The sequence below is a fragment of the Neofelis nebulosa genome, chromosome 2 (genome assembly GCF_028018385.1).
Source record: "Neofelis nebulosa isolate mNeoNeb1 chromosome 2, mNeoNeb1.pri, whole genome shotgun sequence".
In the NCBI taxonomy this organism is placed as follows: domain Eukaryota; kingdom Metazoa; phylum Chordata; class Mammalia; order Carnivora; family Felidae; genus Neofelis; species Neofelis nebulosa.
In genome coordinates, this window is record NC_080783.1 from 2136335 (window position 1) to 2153340 (window position 17006).

A 17006-nucleotide genomic window follows, 5' to 3' on the forward strand; every position below is an offset into this window, starting at 1 on the left:
GAGTCTGGCTGCGAGCGGTCGCCCCTGTGGCTTCAGCCTCACAGTCTGATCACCGGTGAGACTCGGTGCGTTTTCATGTCTCCTGTCAGAGGGGTATATTCCTTTCCTGGGAGAAGTGCCTGTTCAAGTCTTTCTCATTTTTGTGGTGGGTTCTCGCCCTTTTCCTCGACTTGGGTAGTTCCCTTGACATCCCCGCACCGAGCTCTCCCTTGGTGTGGTGTGTCCCACATGCCGTCCTGTGCTCTGCTCTGTCTGCTCTGCCTCATGGCGCCTTTTAAACAGCACAGGCTCCCGCTGCTCCAGCGTCCTGATCAGTCTTCTCTACGCTGGGTTCAGGACACATTCCCACCTGTGTTCTATATACATTTTTATAAATATTCTCTTTCCAAAAGGCTGTTGGTTTTTTCCTAAAATATGCAGCTAGTGTATCACTTTTGTGTTCAGTTTGTCTCTCCACTTAACTATTTTTAAGTTCTTAATAACTGGTTTTATACATAAAAGTAACAACTTTTATGATCGTTAGTTACTAACAGTGTATTTTGCTTCTGAAATCATATACTTTAATGTGTTTTTATTATAATGGTCTGGTTGAGTTTCGACGTAGAAAGCATGTCAGAAGAGTTTTTACTACATGTGAGATCTGATTTTTGTACCAGTATTTTAAGGTAATTCCTAAAGCTGAATGGTACACCTCGTTACGTCATACCATTCGGGTAAGACGATGGCTTATGGGGTCCGCGATGGCCCATGATGGAGACTCCAGGCATGCGGACAGGAAGCCGTCAGGAGAAGATAAATTGCAGATTTGGGTTGGCAACATATGCCCTTGGTCTTTGAGGGAAGACTCATATCTGCGGTGGGCTGATGGGGCAGGCGAGGCGGCCATGCTCACGGGTCACTGCCCAGCCCGCTGGCTCAATGACACCGTCTTCCGTTCCCACCTCTGCACCAGCCCAACCACTGCCCGTATTGTGTGTGTGTGGACTCCTTTGTGTCCAGGGTCCCTCCTGGCTGAGGTGTGGCCAGGGCATGACCACCTTTGAGTGGTGTGGCACGTGAGGTCAGGAAAATGCCCCAGATGTCCTGATGCACTGGTCTGGAGGGGAGGGTGGGCATCAGCGCTGACATTTCTAGAACTCCCTGGATGATTCTCATTGCAGCTGGGGTTGGACCGTGAGTCTAGGTGAGTCCGCTTGCTGTGTGTTAGGGGTCTGTCGTAGGGGCTCCATGGCCTGTCGTTGGGGGCCGCCTTCTATGTGGAGAGCCGCCCTGTACGTGACAGCACCTGGCGCATATAGGAGCCCTTCTCCTGGGGGCCCAGGTGTGCTTGGTGGGGCCGCACGCACACAGTGGCCTCTGCCTCGGGGCCTGCTCCTTTCTCCTCTCTCAGGCTTTGCTTTGGCCTCAGTGGTACATCCGACTTATGTTTTGCTTTTGAGGAGGGTAACTGTTGTTCATCAAAGGATGGACGTTAAAACTGTAAGCATCAGCTAGTTGATGTATGCCACAACGAACCAACAAATCCAGGTTTTCAGATTTTGCTAAAAAGCAGCTCAATTGGTTCCTAGTAGTTTACCAGAAGCTTCCAATATAAATAACATCTTAAGCCTCACAAAATGCGAAAAGATTTGCCTTCGGAAAACATTTTAGATCTGTTTACAAGTCAAAAACAATTTCTTCTCTACCTCCTAAATCCCCCCCCCCACCCCGACCCCCACAACTGGAGCGTTGGAATGTTCTCTGCTTCCCTCCTCTCTCGTCACTCACAGCAGCCCTGGTGGTTTTCAATTTGTGGATTTGGGTGGTCAGGTTTTATTATTAATAATAAACTGTGTACAGTGTGGGTATTTGGCTCGCTTGTGTAGGCTTCGCAGCCCTGAGTGTGGTCTTGTGAGAAGGCAGGCCTGGCAGGCCCCCGTGCCCCACGCCACTGGGGGCAGCCCTGCACCTATGAAGGAGAGCCTTGTTCCCACCAGCTTAAAGGGCGTTTGTGGGGAAATGCAAATGGCCTGGGGCGTCTCCCGTTTGTCAGCATTTGAAAATGCAGGGCAAGGCATCTGTTTAGTTTCTTGGGGTTTTTTTAAAAGGGAATTTCCTATTGAATATTTAATTAAAGTTTTGTTACATTGATAAACATTTACCGTACTTTGAATTTAAATCATTCTGCAGTTTTCTTTTGCTTATTGATAGCAGTCAATGCTGTTAGCTCTAAGGAACAGTGTATTCTTGGAACTTGTGGCAGTTTTCATCTCGTTCAGCATGAACACATAATCTTTCGTCAGGGAACTTTTACTTAGATTACATTTAAGAATCTAAGACATACCGTCTTTTAACACAAATTCAAAGGGAGAATCAATCGAAGGCAAGTCTTTGTTCTCTGGGCAGTCTGGGACGAATACAGCTACGCTTCTTTTCATTGTTATTTACAAGCACAGCCCGGGTGGGGAAAACATGCCATCGTTTGAGGCAAAGTCGTTCACTTTATTTTAAAAAGGAAAAAAAAAAGTGGCTCAAGAGGCTGGAGTTAAAAGACCCAGCACCTGGTCTAGAAGGTGATTCTCTATATCCCACGTGCGAAGGGGAGCTTCCTCAGAGCCCAGCGGGGCGTGAGAAGAAGGAGCCAATCGCCTGGTCCTTAGGTCCCCTTCCCTGTGGGGAGGGGACTTCATCTCTTGTATTTTATTTACATCTTTATCCCCATTGGCCAGATCAGACCCCAGCGCATAATTACGTCTCTGGAAACCCTGTCGGATGGATGTGTGATAACCAAGAGGAATTAAATTTTTTTTAAGTAAAAATGAAAGACATTTGGTGTTTGTTTATCGAATGTGTTTTATTGACTCTATAATTTTGGTTTAAAGTGGACGAATCTAGGGGCGCCTGGGTGGCTCAGTCAGTCGAGCACCTGACTCTTGATTTCGGCTCAAATCGTGATCCCAGGGTTGTGGGATCCAGCTCTGCATCCGGCTCTGCACTGAGGTTGGATTAAGATTCTCTCTTAAGATTCTCTCTTCCTCTGCCCCTCTCCCCACCTGTGCTCGCTCACTCTGTCTCTCTCTGTCTCTCTCTGTCTCTCTCTCTCTCTCTCTCTCTCTCTCTCAAACTAAATAGATAGATAAGTAAGTAAATAAAGAAGAGGAAGCCGGAGGAGCACAGAGTACGTATGGAAGTGTGGAATCGCTGTATTGTACACGTGAAACTAACATGACACTACGTAAACTAACTAAAATTAAAATTAAAAAAAGAGAGAAGAAAAAAAATTTTACTCAAGTATTTTATAAGTGTCAAAAGAAGCATTTTGCGATGCATGTTGGATTGGAATTGAGGACACAGTTAGAATGCAAAGATTTCAACATACGTGACCAGGACAAACGACCTGCAGATAAAAAGTCAAGGTGGCAGAATCTGTTGACAGATGGGTCAATGACTGGAAGGATGACAGCTCCGTTTGGAATCGTCTTCGCGTAAAGTGCCAAGAAGAGAAGACGGTCCCTCTGTGGCCCAGCGTCACACACCTGTGGCCCGGCGTCTGCCGCGGGCCCCGCGTGTGTATGGGTGTGAGTCGTGCCCACCACCCCTGTGAGGAAGGGCCCGGTGCGTCAGCCTCCAGCCACAGGTGGCCTGGGAAGGGCCAGGGAGGGTCCACCCTTCTGACCAGGTCACCGTCTGCCCCCTCTTGGAATGTGGACTCGGCCTGACGTGCCCAGGAGGTGCTGCGGCATTCGTGTGGTGTATTTATGTCGGAACCTTCCTGAGCTCAGGGAGGTGGGCTGGTCCTGATTTGGTTCCACGAGAGCCTGGTAAGGTGCCCTGTCCCGGCCCGAGCTGGCCGAGGGACCCCATGTCAGTCCCGCAGACGTATGTCCTGCCGTGAGGACACAGCAGGCAGCTCAGGGCACAAGGCCCTGCCGGTGGCTGGCAGGTGCCACAGCCCCGGCCAGCAACAGGGCCAGGGTCTCCTCCGGGAGGGGCCGCTCTCCTTCGCCACGTCCCGCTGTGCTTGCCTATCGCTGGGATCTGTCGCGTGCACTCCCTGCCGCGGTGGGGCGTTTGTTCTTTTCCCTCCTTTGAGTTCTGGAGCCCGAGACATCAGCCAGGGCTGTGGTCGAAGTAGGGAGAGTCAGAGGCCGCCTAAACCTGGTCCTCGGGGCCAGCTTGTCCCCAGAGGGCCCTCAGGGGAGTCAGAAGCATCCCCCCACCCCGTGGAGGGCAAGTGGAGCCACCGGGCCGGTGGTTCTGGGGAAGATCCGGACAGCTAACACACAGTTTGGGTTTGCTGGGAAACTTTCGGGAACGGCCTTGCCCGGCCCACCGAGAGTGTCTGCTGCTTTCTGCTACTTTGCGTGGTCCACTCTTCCGGAAGCAGTTTTGCAGGACCGGGAGGCCATCTGCTCTTCGTCCGGGTCTTCCTGCTCCCCCTCCTCCCTCTCCTCCTCAGCAGGTAGTCTGATCCTCCCTGCGCGGCCAGCAGCCCGAGAGGGAACAACCAAAGTCCTCGTTTCACTGTGGTTTCTTCCATCTCCGCAGGTTGCGCGTATCTCGCACATTTATTGGCCAATTCGCGTTTCCCCTTCGTCAGCGACCCTCTGCGTCCCCTGTCCTTCGTCTCACTCCTGGTTGCCAGGCCCGCCGTGTACGGTCACGGTTAGCCCTTGGCGTATGTTCTGCCATCCTCCTGGTGCCCCTGCGCTGTCACGAACGCCAGGTGACTGGATGCCCGGGCACGTTGTAGGCAGGTCTCTGTGTCTGCACGTGCGATCTTCTGACACGTCCACTTGCAGACGGGAAACACGGGCTCTGCACGTTCAGAATCTGTGTTCCCTCTGACACTGGCTACATTGCGGGGGACTGAGCCGCGCTGCCCGGAAGCAGGTGTGACTTTGTGCCTTTGGTCACCCCCCATGGCCCGGCCTGTTAGCGTTAGTCGTCCCGCGTGCCCTCCTCACGAGTGTCGCCGGGACACCGTGCCCGCTGGCTGGCACCCGGCACGTAGAGAGCTCTGGCAGGCTTCTCTTCTCACGTGCCCCTGGGGCCGTCTCCCCAGAGCCTGGGAAGGCCCAAGACACAAGTCCGTGTGTCGTGACGGGAGCTTCTGAAGGTGGTTTGGGGTCGGTTTAGTGAACCTGTGTTTCCCTGGATGATCTAATTCGGACCCCGTTCCCAGGGGTCTGTGCTGGCTGGCTGTCGTCCACGACACACGCAAGGCCCACTGTGACCTAACTGCGGGGGACGCTGCCCTGGAGCACGGCAGACACACGTACAGCCGGACAGAATTCAGTGTGCGGATGGTAACAGTGGCAAGACAGACGGCTTCTCTGATGATACTAACAGTTCACGAGCAATCTGTCAAAATACCTATAGAGTCACATACACCAAAGTCCACTTCACACGCATCAGAAAGAACCGTGAACACATAACAACAGCGAGCACATAAATGAATGAAAGCCCAACACCGGGGAAACAAGGATAAAATAAAACTTATTTACCAAACCAGCGAAAGGAAGATCAATTTCAAAGCTGCCGGGAAATGGGGAGACCAGAGCAGATTACGTGCAAACAAGCATTTGAATATCAAATTTGGGAAACAACCAGTATATCCTTCCTCTGTTGGGAGGAACCCAGTTCTTTCCTCCTGCGTTTGCCCTTTACGTAGACCCACACGGACCCGGAACGCGACGCTGGTGGGATTGCCCACGACGCAGCGCTCCGTCACCCCCGGCTGTCCTGCAGTCTGTCTGTTTGGACACTGCTCAGCTGAGGGCTCGGTCCCACAAGTTCCCCCGGCAGACGCCAGTTGCCGATCCAGACTGTCACCCGAGCATCTGACCAGCCGCTGTAGGTCCTCAGAGGTTCCCACAGCCCCCTCCTTGCTTGTTGAACTTGCCGGCCAGCTCACAGCACCCAGGGGGAGGCTCCTTACACTCCTCAGTTTAGTAAAGGATGTGGCAGAGGACAGAGATGAGCAGCCAGAAGAAGCAGCACGTAGGACGAGATACGGGCAGGTCCCGGGCGCGGGAGTCTCTGTCCCTGTGGAGCTGGGGCGCGTCGCCCTCTCAGTACGTGCATGTGCTTCCCAGTGTGGACACCCTCTGCGCCCCATACTGGGACTTTATGTGGAGGCTTCCCGGTGAGCAATTATTAACTCTATTTCCAGCCCCTCTCCGCCCAATCCAATGGGGCTGAGGATTCCAAGCTTCTAATCATGGCTTGGTCTTTTGGTGACCAGCCCCTCCAGGAGCCATCCGAGAGTCCAGCCAGGGTCACTGCATCAGAACGAGAGATGGCCCTAGTGTTCTGATCACTTAGGAGTTCACAAGGGTTTTAGGAGCTCGGTGCCAGGAACTGGAGGCACGTGCGTGTGCGTGCACACACGTAAGTCGCGTGGAGATCCCAAGTACTGATAGAGACAGGGTCACGTGGTGATCCTGAGTACTGGCAGAGAGACTGGGCCACGTGGTGATCCCGAGTACTGATGCAGACCAGGGTCACGTGGTGATCCCGAGTGCTCCCGAAGGTACAAGGTGCCTGCCTCTGGTGCATGGCCACGGTTGGCTCGTGGTGGTCAATGTACGGACGCATTTGGGGAAGCAATGAGAAGGTGCTTTGAGGGGCTCCTGGGCAGTTCGGTAGGTTAAGCGTCTGACTCTTGATGTCAGCCCAGGTCAAGACCTCACGGTGTCTCAGCTGGAGCCCCGGCTCGGCTCCGGGCCGAGCGCGGAGCCTGCTTAAAATCCGCTCTCTCCCTCTGCCCACGCCCCCTCCCACGCCCCCTCCCTCTCTTCCCCCCTCAAGTAAATGAGTAAATAAACGTTACTATTAAGAAAGCACCGCTGGGATTCTAGACAATAACGGGAAGCATTGACACCACTTGCAAGGGGAAGGCAGGCGGTGCTGCACGGGGCGCTGAGAACGGATCGGACCGGGCAGGTCTTGCGTCAGGGTGGTGGCTTTGGACTTTGATCTGTGTGTGCACGTCTGTCTCTCCGATGTGCAGCTTTCTGTCCCCGGGGCTGTGAACAGCCAGCCCCCGAGAACCCCGTGAGGCGCAGGCGCTGCCCGCGTGCGGGCTGCCCGCACGGGCCCCGGGGAAGCGGCCCAGGAGCGGAAAGCCGCCTTCCCTCGGGCGCGAGGCCGCCGCGGACCCGCGCGTCACGGCGCACCTGCTCCCGTCCACTGGTGGCGGCGGTCCGCTGTGCGTGCACACAACCTCCGGGGCTCAGCCGCGTGTGCCATAGTGGGGACGGAGCTGCGTGCTGCCCGTGCCCGTTCGCCACGTGCTTTCACGTGAGGGTCCGAAAGTGCCCCCGGCGGCCGATCCGTGTTAGGTGTCAGTGAGTCCGTCTGCTGGTTACTTCTCCGTGGTCGATGGGGCGCGGTTCTGCGAAATGTTCGTGGGAGGAAGAGCCCGTCTTAACCCTTCTCCTGTCCTTCCCCTCCCTCTGAGAAGCCTTCCTGGCACCAGCAGCGTCCCGATTTCGGGTCGATTTCGGCTCGCAGGCCGGGCTCCGAGCCGCTGCTCCCTCCCCGGCACGGAGCTGCGCGTCCGCGCCGCTGGGCCGCCACCCCCGGTCACCTGTCCGTGCTTTCTCCCGCGCCAGGTGCCGTGGCCAGCACAGAAGTGAAGATGAAGCTTCAGGAGTTTGTCCTCAATAAAAAGAAGGCGCTGGCCCACCGGAACCTGAACCACTGCATCTCCAGCGACCCACGCTACTGGTACGGGTAAGTGCAGGGGTGCGGCACCCGGGCCTCCTGTCTGGGGCCCCAGTGGCCGGGCATCACCCGTAGGCCGGCGCGGTGCGCGGTACCGGGCCTTCACCCTGAGAGGCGGGGGAGGCTGCGGGCAGAGACTCACCAAGCAGGGAGCGGGCTCGCGACAGCTGGCGCGGTCCAGCGGCAGATGCCGGGACGGTCACCCGGACAGAGCGGGGCCGGTCTCTGCGTGACAGAGGCTGGTGCCTGGCCACCACTCTTCTCCCGTGTATTTTGGCCACAAGAGGAGCCACCTCACTGGCACCGTGGTCTAACTTGTCCGTGTGCACCTGCTGGATTTCTACCCGGTGTTTCACTGACTGCCAGGCAGGTCCGTGGCATCTGTGCTGTTTTTCACATTCACGTGAGGAGTCCTCTCGCAGAGCCCACGTGGTTGGCAGAGGCCACAAGAGAGCCTCGTTCGTGCTAACAGCTGGAGAGGCTGGCGCACCACGGCAGAAAAGTCCGCGACAATGCCCGCGCGCAGAGGGATGTCCCCTGAGCACCAGCCCGTCACATGGGAGCTGGCCCCGGCACAGGCCACGTCTGGAGCGGAGGAGCGGGTTTATGTGGCCTTAAGCAGTGATCAAGGGTGCTTTGCGGCTTTTTGCTGTGAAATCTAGTTTTCTCCCGTTTTCAGGGCTGATTTCCTCTCTCACAAAATCCATGAGGTGGTTTTCATAAATCAAAATATGATTACCTTCTGTTTCATCGGGGGAAAATGTATTATTCTCAAGCTCCCAGCGGATAACTGTGGACTAAATAAAAACCCCACCACATTCCGCTGAGATGATCCCGAGGACCTGGCAGGTGACACCAGTGACCAGTCAGAAAGTACTTTGATTCCGAGGCAGAGACGGCGCCCTCGTTCTGTGTGCAGCCATCGCTCGCTGCTCGGTCCCTTAAGCTGCACCCATCGAAGCATGCTGCTGGTGTGCACGCAGCTCAGCCGGGGACACGACTCACACGGACGAGCAAAGGCAACAGCGTCCCCGAGGAGCCACGGTGACACCGTGAGCCCCAGAGCCACCACGTGGAGGATTCCTTAGAAACGCTTGTGGCGGCCCCCAGGGGCCCACGTCTGGCTGGGGTGCTTGTTGTGGGAAAGCTCCATCCTCCCCTGGGGTTGGGGGCTATGGGCTGATGCCCCACGGAAGGCCGTTTGGGGAGCAGGTGAGACGGTATCCGCGGGGTTTGCGTTGAAGACGGCAGGAAGGGGAGCGGGGGCGGGGGCCTCAGACCGGGAGGCGCTGGGGGAACCCGGGACCACAGGCCTGTGGAGGCGGCAAGAGGGCAGGGGCTCTTGGGCCTGCTGGCGGGAGGGAGGCTCAGATAGTGGGGCTGCAGTGTTTAGCAGCTGTGGTCAGCGGGCGGGGAAGCGCCAGGTCTGGGGAGGTAAGGCTGGCGAGGGGCCAGAAGACTGTGAGCCTGGAGGAGGTCACGTGGTGGCAAGCAGGAGTCGTGGGTTCACCGCGTCCGAGTGCTCGGACGGTGGCCGCGGTCGTGGCGGAAGATTGGGGTGGCCGGTGCCAGGCTCCCCCGTGAGTCGGGGGGATCCTGGCGTGGGGAGACCACTGGCAGGAGTGGAGGCCACGGTGACGGGTTCATACGTGACAGGACAGAGCCTGTGGGCTGGGAGAGCACGTCACCTCCCGTCCTGGAGGCCGCAGGGAAGGGGGCGGTCCTGGCAGGAACAGAAACAGAGCACTGAGGAGGGAGCTTGGAGTTGAGGGGAGGGCCGCAGGGTCGAGGGCAGGTGAGGGTCCCGGAAGGGGTTGACAGGGACCGCTCCCTGCAGGGCTCCCCGAGGTAGGGCCCCGACTGGACGAAGCTTGCTTGCTCTGGGTTCAGGTCCCTCGGAGGGATTTGGGGCACACAGGCTGGAGTGCGGAAGAGCGTGGTCTCAGGGAAGTCAGCCAGGGGACAGCGCTGTTTGCACGGAACTTGGCCGCTGTCTTGCTTTGTCACCCCGAGGCCGACATCGTGGAGCGACTGTCATGTTCAGTTGCTGTTGTGACGGTGAAAACTGGGTCTTCCTGGAGAAGGAACTGAACTTTGACCCTAGCTTCGCTCCACCCACAACGATTAGCACAAACGTGCGAGTGCGGCCAGGGACTGGACCCGGGCCTGGAGCGCCCACACGTGCGCGGTCCCCAGGAGGGTGTGACGGGGGGGGGGGGGGGGGGTTTGCCCTGGAGGGGTCCCGGGGACCTGTGCGGCGGGCACCCCAGGGCCGCAGGCGCGAGGAGCTGGGCTGTGCTGCCGGGAGTCACTCCCTCGAAGTCTCCGGCCGTGGCACTGGGGCAGCCTGCGCCCGGACCCTCCTGTCGAGGCTTCTCCGAAGGCTGGACGGGGAGTCAGGAGGTTTAATGCTGACAGCGTCTCGAGACAGCAAACCGGAAGAGAAAACCTGCTGGATCTGAAGCGTTGCGTTTCCAGCTTCTGGCCTCATCGGAAACGATCTACGATCGAAGTCTCTAGCGACCCCAGATATTATTTATAGTCACGTCCATTTACGTGACGCCCTGTCAGTAACTATGGCTTCACTCTCCCGCCCCATCACGCACACACAGGTCCTCCCGTGTTTCTCACGGAGGAAAAGGCGAGTTCTTTCCCACGTCGTGGCTTGGCCCTGAGCGACTTGGAGGTGACCGAGGGGATCCCCTCTGGGGATGTGAATCCGTAGAGAGACAGTGCTGCCCTCAGACCTTTCGGGAGACCCTGAGAGAACGGCCCCCGAGGGGAAGCCTCCCCGCCCGAGGCGGCGACCCCCCGCGCGGTACCGGTGTGTGGGTGCACCTGTCCCGGGAAGGCGAGCGCGTCCTGAGGAAGGAGCCGCGCTCTCGCTGCTGCTGGCAGGTGCCCGGCGGGCCGTGTCCGGGGCTCTCTGAGCACTTTGCTGCCACGTAGCCCGGCCGGGCCCCACGGCCCACGTGGCAGGGCCACACTCACGGGGCGGGTCTCTGCGAGCGGCACATTCTCCGTGAGCAGCACCAGTCTGCGCTCAGATATTTAAACATCCAGCTGTAGGCATTTAAGAGCCCACAGTCTCCGTTCAGACAACGCCAGCTGTGTGGGTACGCGGTGCTGTGGATCCAAATAAACAGGCTACCAAATGCCAAGTAAGTTGGCAGATCGCTTCAAGCCATTAAGTAGATTACGCAGTTGAAAGACGCCACGGAGTTCATCACGCCTTGCGTGGATGCTTCCAGCAGGGCCCAGCCGGCCGTCCCACCGAAGCCCCAGTTGGCCGATGGTCTGGCCGATGGTCTGGCCGATGGTCTGGCTGAGGGCCCGTGGCACCGCTTCCCCAGCCCCGACCCCCGCTCCCGCCCCGCTGCACCTCCTCCCGGAACCCGACCCTGTCTCCCCGTGTTAAGGATTGAGTCATGCCTGGCTGGTCGCTAGGGGCAGGAAACTGCACAGACCAGCTTCCAGGCACAGGGTGCCTGCTAGTCCAGACCCGTCGTCCTCAGAGAAGGGGGCCGACTGGGTGGCTTTGGTTCCTCTCGAGGTGCAAATGACGGTATTTTCTGCTGAAAGGACGTCCCTTTGGGGACCACAGACCTCATCATCACCAGCTCCAGACACACCCCCAGATCTCAGTCACCTCTAACCGCCTTTGGTTCTGTGCACACGCAACCCCCCCTCTCCCCCCCCCCCCCCGTCTGCCCCAAGGACAGGCCCTGTGTGGCTGGCGGTGACCCGGTGGGTGGCCAGAGAGCAGTCAGTGCAGGGAGCCCCCAGGTGGGAACGGGGTGACGGTGGGGGGTTGCACGGGCCCTCGCCCCTCCTGGCACCAAGGTCCGGCAGCGGAGGTCGTGCTCGGCCTGGGTTCCCGAGTTTGGTCTGGCCCCCGACAGGAGGCCGGTCTCCATGCGCGGCCACAGCTGATCCGGGGCTGATGTGACACCCTGGCTAACTTGGCCGTCTGTCTCTGCCTCTTCTCTCCAGGAAAACACAGCACAGCTCCCTCGACCAGAGCTCCCCGCCCCAGAGCGGGGTTTCGGCCTCCTACAACCACCCGGTCCTGGGAATGTACGACACCAAAGATGATTTCCCGCTCAGAAAAACAGGTCAGTGCCCCGGTCTGCTGCTGCCTGAGGGCAGGGCTCCCGGCCGGCCCCTCCCACATCCCCCAGACGCTGAGCCAGGCTGGGATGCGCACTCGGAGGGAATCCCAGCTCATTTTTAAGTATCTGGGGTTTTTTGAAATTATTATTAGAGCATCGTGTTAAAATAATCCTTAAGCGCTTCCTGACGGTTCATACCAAAAGCGGCGGACCTCACGTAAGTACAGCTGCCCTTTAACACTCAAGCTCATTCGTGAACAGCAGCCTAGCTCGTGGCGTGCTGCACTTTGTCACAGCTCGGAGCATCCCCTGGTGGGCCCGGGACACGGCAGCTCCCGCCCACGGGCCCAGGGTCCTGCCGGAGCAAGCCAGCCAGCGTTCGGCCCTCGGCGCCGGCTCTAGGCAGGGCCTGGGCAGCGGGGGCGGCCGGGGGCCCCAGGGTAGGAGCAAATGTATTCAAGAAAGGACCTCATTGTGTCCCGCGAGGACATGTCAGCAAGACGCCTCAGGGTGTGTGCGGCTCTGTCACCAGAAAAGAAGGGCATTCAGACTCAGGCTCTCTTGGACTCTGCCCAGCGGTGATGGTTTCAGCGGGCAGTGGCTTTTAAGAAAGATCAGAGCGGCTGTGGCTGGGGCACGAGGGTGGCCGGAAGGGCAAAGGCCAGAGGAGTGCCTTCCAGAGGCTTTGCCTCGAGAGGTGAGGGCCGGCCGTGGCCGGCGCTGGAGCACGAGCTACCCTGGTCGCAGACGCGGCGCGTGGAGCCCGCGGTGCAGAGCATTGTGGGAAACTCCAGGGCGCCCTGCTTGGTGGAAATGAGGCCCTTGTGGCACAGCTTTTTCTTTGTAAACACAAATCTTGTTTTATCCGGAGGATCTGGGTTGATTTTTGACAGATACGCTTTGAGGCAGTCACATCAGCACCTTTACGCGAGTGATGAGGCTTTGGGGGACGGGGCTGGACGGCTCCCCCGCCGCCCCACCCTAAAGACAGAAGACTCGGGGCCTCTCGGTAGTCAGAGCTGTGCCCCGGCGGAGTCAGTGTGGCACGCGGGGAGCAGACCCTGAATCCAGAGCCAGAAATCGTGGGGAGCCCCCTCAGTAGTGCTTGACTGACGGTCCAGGTGTGTGAGACGGAAGGACCGCACCACGAAGGCCACGGGCCTGGAGCTGGAGCCCAGAGTCCCCGACGAGCACCTCGGTGGGGTTGGCCGAGCCGAGGCGAGGACCCTGCAGGCACGGGCAGGGTTTCCTTTCTTGGCGAAAGGAAGGTGCCAGTGCGGTCCTCTTCTCAGTTTGGGGTACGTGGCTCTCACTCGTCCGCCGAGAACAGTCGTGGGTTCGCCTAGAGAGAACCCACGTGCTCGCCAGAAGCGCGTGGTAGCCGGTTCTCCCAGGCTGGCCCCCCAGGCCCCCTTCTGGAACCTGGTGCTGTGCTTAACCACACTCACATCCGCGGAGCAGGAGGTCACGGGCAGCAGCGGGCACCGTGCCGGGAGAGGGGCCGAGACCGGGCCTGCCCCAGGTGCTCGGGGCCCGGAAAGAGTGAGCCGCCGGAAGCTCCCCTCACCCGCAGTGTGTGGGCAGGTTGGGGGCTCCCCCGTCCAGCAGCTCAGGTGGGATCTTTTCACTGGCTTTGAAGCTCTGTGTGCCCTGTGATGGATTCCTTAGGTCCCCTTGGCCTCAGTTTCTCATCAGTGACATGGGGCCCTGCACCCCCATATCCTCCCCGCCGTGGATACACTGAGCAGGCAGAGCTTCCTCCTACCCCGGGTGTGGCGAGCGTGGCCCCCAAGGTCCCGACGGCGGAAGCGGAAGTCCGGGGACCCGGCCGCCAAGCAGAGCCATCCACCTCTGGCCCAGGGGCCTCGCCTTGCCGGCCGACGCCTCGCCTCTTCCCCCTGATGTCCCAGGAAAGGACAGAGAACGTCACCTGCCTCTGGTGGCGCTCACGCAGCTCCCTGGCCTGAGCCCACACCCCCCACTCTGAGCAGAAGTGGGGGTGCCCGTCAGGGGACGTTTGCTCTGGTTCTTTCCGTCTCCCAGCCGAACGAGGCCGGCACCACCCGGAGACGGGCCCCTGTCACAGGACACAGAACCTGGCGGTGACCTCTTATAGCCAGGGTCCTGGAAGACTCTGGAGGCGGACGGTGAACTCCACTGCTGACCCGCTGCCGTTCCCCAGAGCTGCGTGGCCCGCGACCTTTGCCTCACAGGCCCCGTGACCTCCAGTGTTTGTGCCTGCTGGCTCCCGTGCTGCCTTGGGCTTCTCTGGGGTCTGGAAACAGGGCCTGCTTGCTCGGACCTTGTGCCACAGCAACCCCCCCCACCCCCCGCCCCAGGTCCTGTTCCGCTGAGAAACGAAGACTGTCCTGGTCACAGTTGGGGAGGTGCTGCTGAGCATGCGGCATTCCAGAAGAACTTAATTAAGATTTGATTGCGGGATCCATTTTTTAAAAAGGCGTCACCAGCACATTAATAATATCAATAATATAAAGATTTCAGTGGAAACATTTAAGCCACTTAAGGGAATAGAGTGTAGTTAGGTGTCCTGTATCATTCTAAAAGTGTCTTTCCAACACTCGATGTCAGTAATTCTAAATAATTTATAGCTGCGTTTCTGTAAGAGTCGGTAAGAGGAAAGACTACAAAAATGAGACTTTGAGCACACCGACTCACCCACGCCCCTGCGCGTTCAGGGGGTGACTTCGCCCTGGCTTGGGGGCCGTGGCCTGGGTTCAGATCCAGCTTCCTTACTCACTTCCCAGAGGCTGGGTCATAACGGGTGGGTCTGCTCTCCAGAGCAGAGGGAAGAAGGTGGCGCCTGGCGGGTCCAGCCCCGGGCAGGAGTGCACGGTTCCCCTGGGTCACCCACCCAGCAGGAGGCCAGGTGGGCCCAGCACCGGCTCCCCTCCCCCGCCCGCCCAGGCGGTGTCCGTCCTCACACAGCCTGTGCTGCTGTCACATGAGCATCTTGAGGGTCATGGTGCATCGCCCCAGGACCGCACCCAGTCACTTGGTGCTCCCCTGGGGCCTCCTGAGGTGCCCTGACACCCAGGGGATGCAGTCCCTGTCTGTGGAGAGCCTGCGTGTCCTCGAGCGGCTCCCCAAGGCTGGCGGTGACCCCTGGGGGCAGATTCTGAGGCTGATTGCCTTGCCCAGTCACACCGCAGTGGGTTGGGATCCAGACTCAATTTCCTGTGCTTGACCAGCAGCGCCCTGTGCCTGCACCAGGGCAACATCCGCTCTGCCCCCGATTTCTGCAGGGCGGTGACTCGGTGAGCATTTGCCCTGTGCATCCGGGGTGCTGGGCTCGGAGCTGCTGTGGTGGGCGGGGAGCAGGCCCCCCTCAGCACAGGGGCCGGGCCAGGGAGGGGGCCCAGGCACGTGACGGGCAAGGCTTGTACCCCAAACACAAGGCAGATGGATTCAGGCCCCTTCTGACACGGTCGTGCTGGCCTCTGGGCACCAGGGTCCCGTTCCGAGCCTGCAGCCCAGCATGTCCCCGCCGCCTTACAGAGATCTGCTAGAGCCTTCCGTGGCCTGTGCAGAGCCAGGTGGGTTCTCTGTGCCCTCCGCAGCCATGAAACATACCTACAAGCCAGCGAATTTTCCCGTGTCCTGGCGAACCGAATGACGTTCGTGGCATTTGGTTCCGTGTCCGTGTGAGGAGTAGGCTGAAGTTACCAGGACACGGAATGGGTGCGTTTCATACACGACGCTCAGCTCTGCGGTTTGGGAAGGGGGCTGCTTCCCGCACCGCGTGCCGTCGGTACCTTGTTCTGAGCCGCTTCGCAGAAACCCCTGTGCGGGTCGGTAGCAGGGACAGGAGGGGACGATGCCCACGCGCTACGGCCAGTCGCCTGTGATAAAGGGCCCTCGAGCTCCTGCTCGGGGCTGGGGCCGCTGGCCTCCGCCCTCTCCGAGCGGTCTCCGAGCAGGGTGTGGGAGGCCACCGCGGCCTGGGCAGCGCTGGCCCCGCCGAGCACCAGCTGCCAGGTGGGCAGCCTCCCTCGGCACTCAGGGGCTGTGTGCTCTTTAAAAACCGGGTGTGAGTGTGTTCGGAGAGCTCTTCAAAAGGCTTTATTGTGTTTCCAAAGGAGAGAGAGGGTGGGTGTGGTTAAATGCCAGGCAGCTTCTGGGTAAGGAAGTTGGCTCACGTGTTCTGTGCTCCAGCCTTTCGACCTTGACGACCATCCCCCTTGGCCCTGTGATAGGCAGAGCACCAGCTGGGATCTCGGACCAGTCTCTCCGAGAGCCACGTCCCACCATTCGGTGGTACATCCACACTGCTCCCGGTGGCCAACAGAAATCAGCTGGGGGACATGACACCTTCAAGCAGCGTGCGGTGCTTCCTTTCTTTATTAAAAGATCACAGAATGTGTGCCTGTAACAGATTAAAACACACATTACACACACACCCTGAAGCTCACTTCCCAGAGGCGGCTGCTGCTATCAGCTTGGTACCTGTCTGTCCAGAGACCTGTCCCCGCGTGTGGCAGTGTTGTCTGTGTGCGCCATGAACACGCAGGCCCGTTTTTTTTGTTAAGAAAAGCGCTTGCTTTGCATTTTGTCCTGTGATTTTATCTTTCAGGCAGTATGTGTTGTTCACGCCATTCCATTTGGGGGTAGAGACATCGATACCTGTTTCTATGCTATTCTCACGTGTGGGTATAAATTGTAACTCTTTTGTAGCGTAACTTGGCCAACAAACGTGGGTACCTTTGCTCGCTTGTGCTGGTGTCTCTGTGGGATGGGTCCCTAAGGATGGGGCTGCCCACCTGAAGGGCTGCGCGCTCTGAGCGACGGGGCAGATCAGACCACACTGCCGCCCGTTTGTCCCCGTTTCGTCAAGCAGGTGCTACTGTGTCCGTCCTGGCCCACGCGACGGATGAGTGCACCCCGCTTCCTTCGACGTTTCCAGGAGCGGTTCCGTCCCGGCTAATAAAGCTGGAGCATCTTTGTGCTCATTTTCCATCCTTCCTAGTAGAATGTGAGCTACTTGCAGTGGGGCCCTGGGTGGCCGTGTCATGTAGCCGGTGAGCTGTGCAGAGCTCAGAGTGCCTGCTGGCCAGGCCGGGGCTTTCTTGTCCGTCCCTTGGGCACAATGTCTAGAACCACACTAGACAACAGGCAGGGTTCCTAGGTGTTCAGTGGATGGAAGTCCAATGGCCGATCTCTCATCCA

The 17006-nt window shown here is 58.7% G+C and overlaps 1 protein-coding gene across 7 annotated transcripts in view; it reads left to right on the forward strand.

Moving 5' to 3' along the window:
* Nucleotides 1-17006, forward strand: part of HDAC4 (histone deacetylase 4) — a 288401-nt gene that overhangs the window by 198644 nt on the left and 72751 nt on the right. For all 7 annotated transcript variants that reach the window (XM_058699324.1, XM_058699317.1, XM_058699332.1 and 4 more), the window contains 2 exons: nt 7599-7719; nt 11704-11825. In XM_058699324.1, the coding sequence (XP_058555307.1) occupies nt 7599-7719; nt 11704-11825 (243 nt within the window). The remainder of the gene's footprint in view (nt 1-7598; nt 7720-11703; nt 11826-17006) is intronic.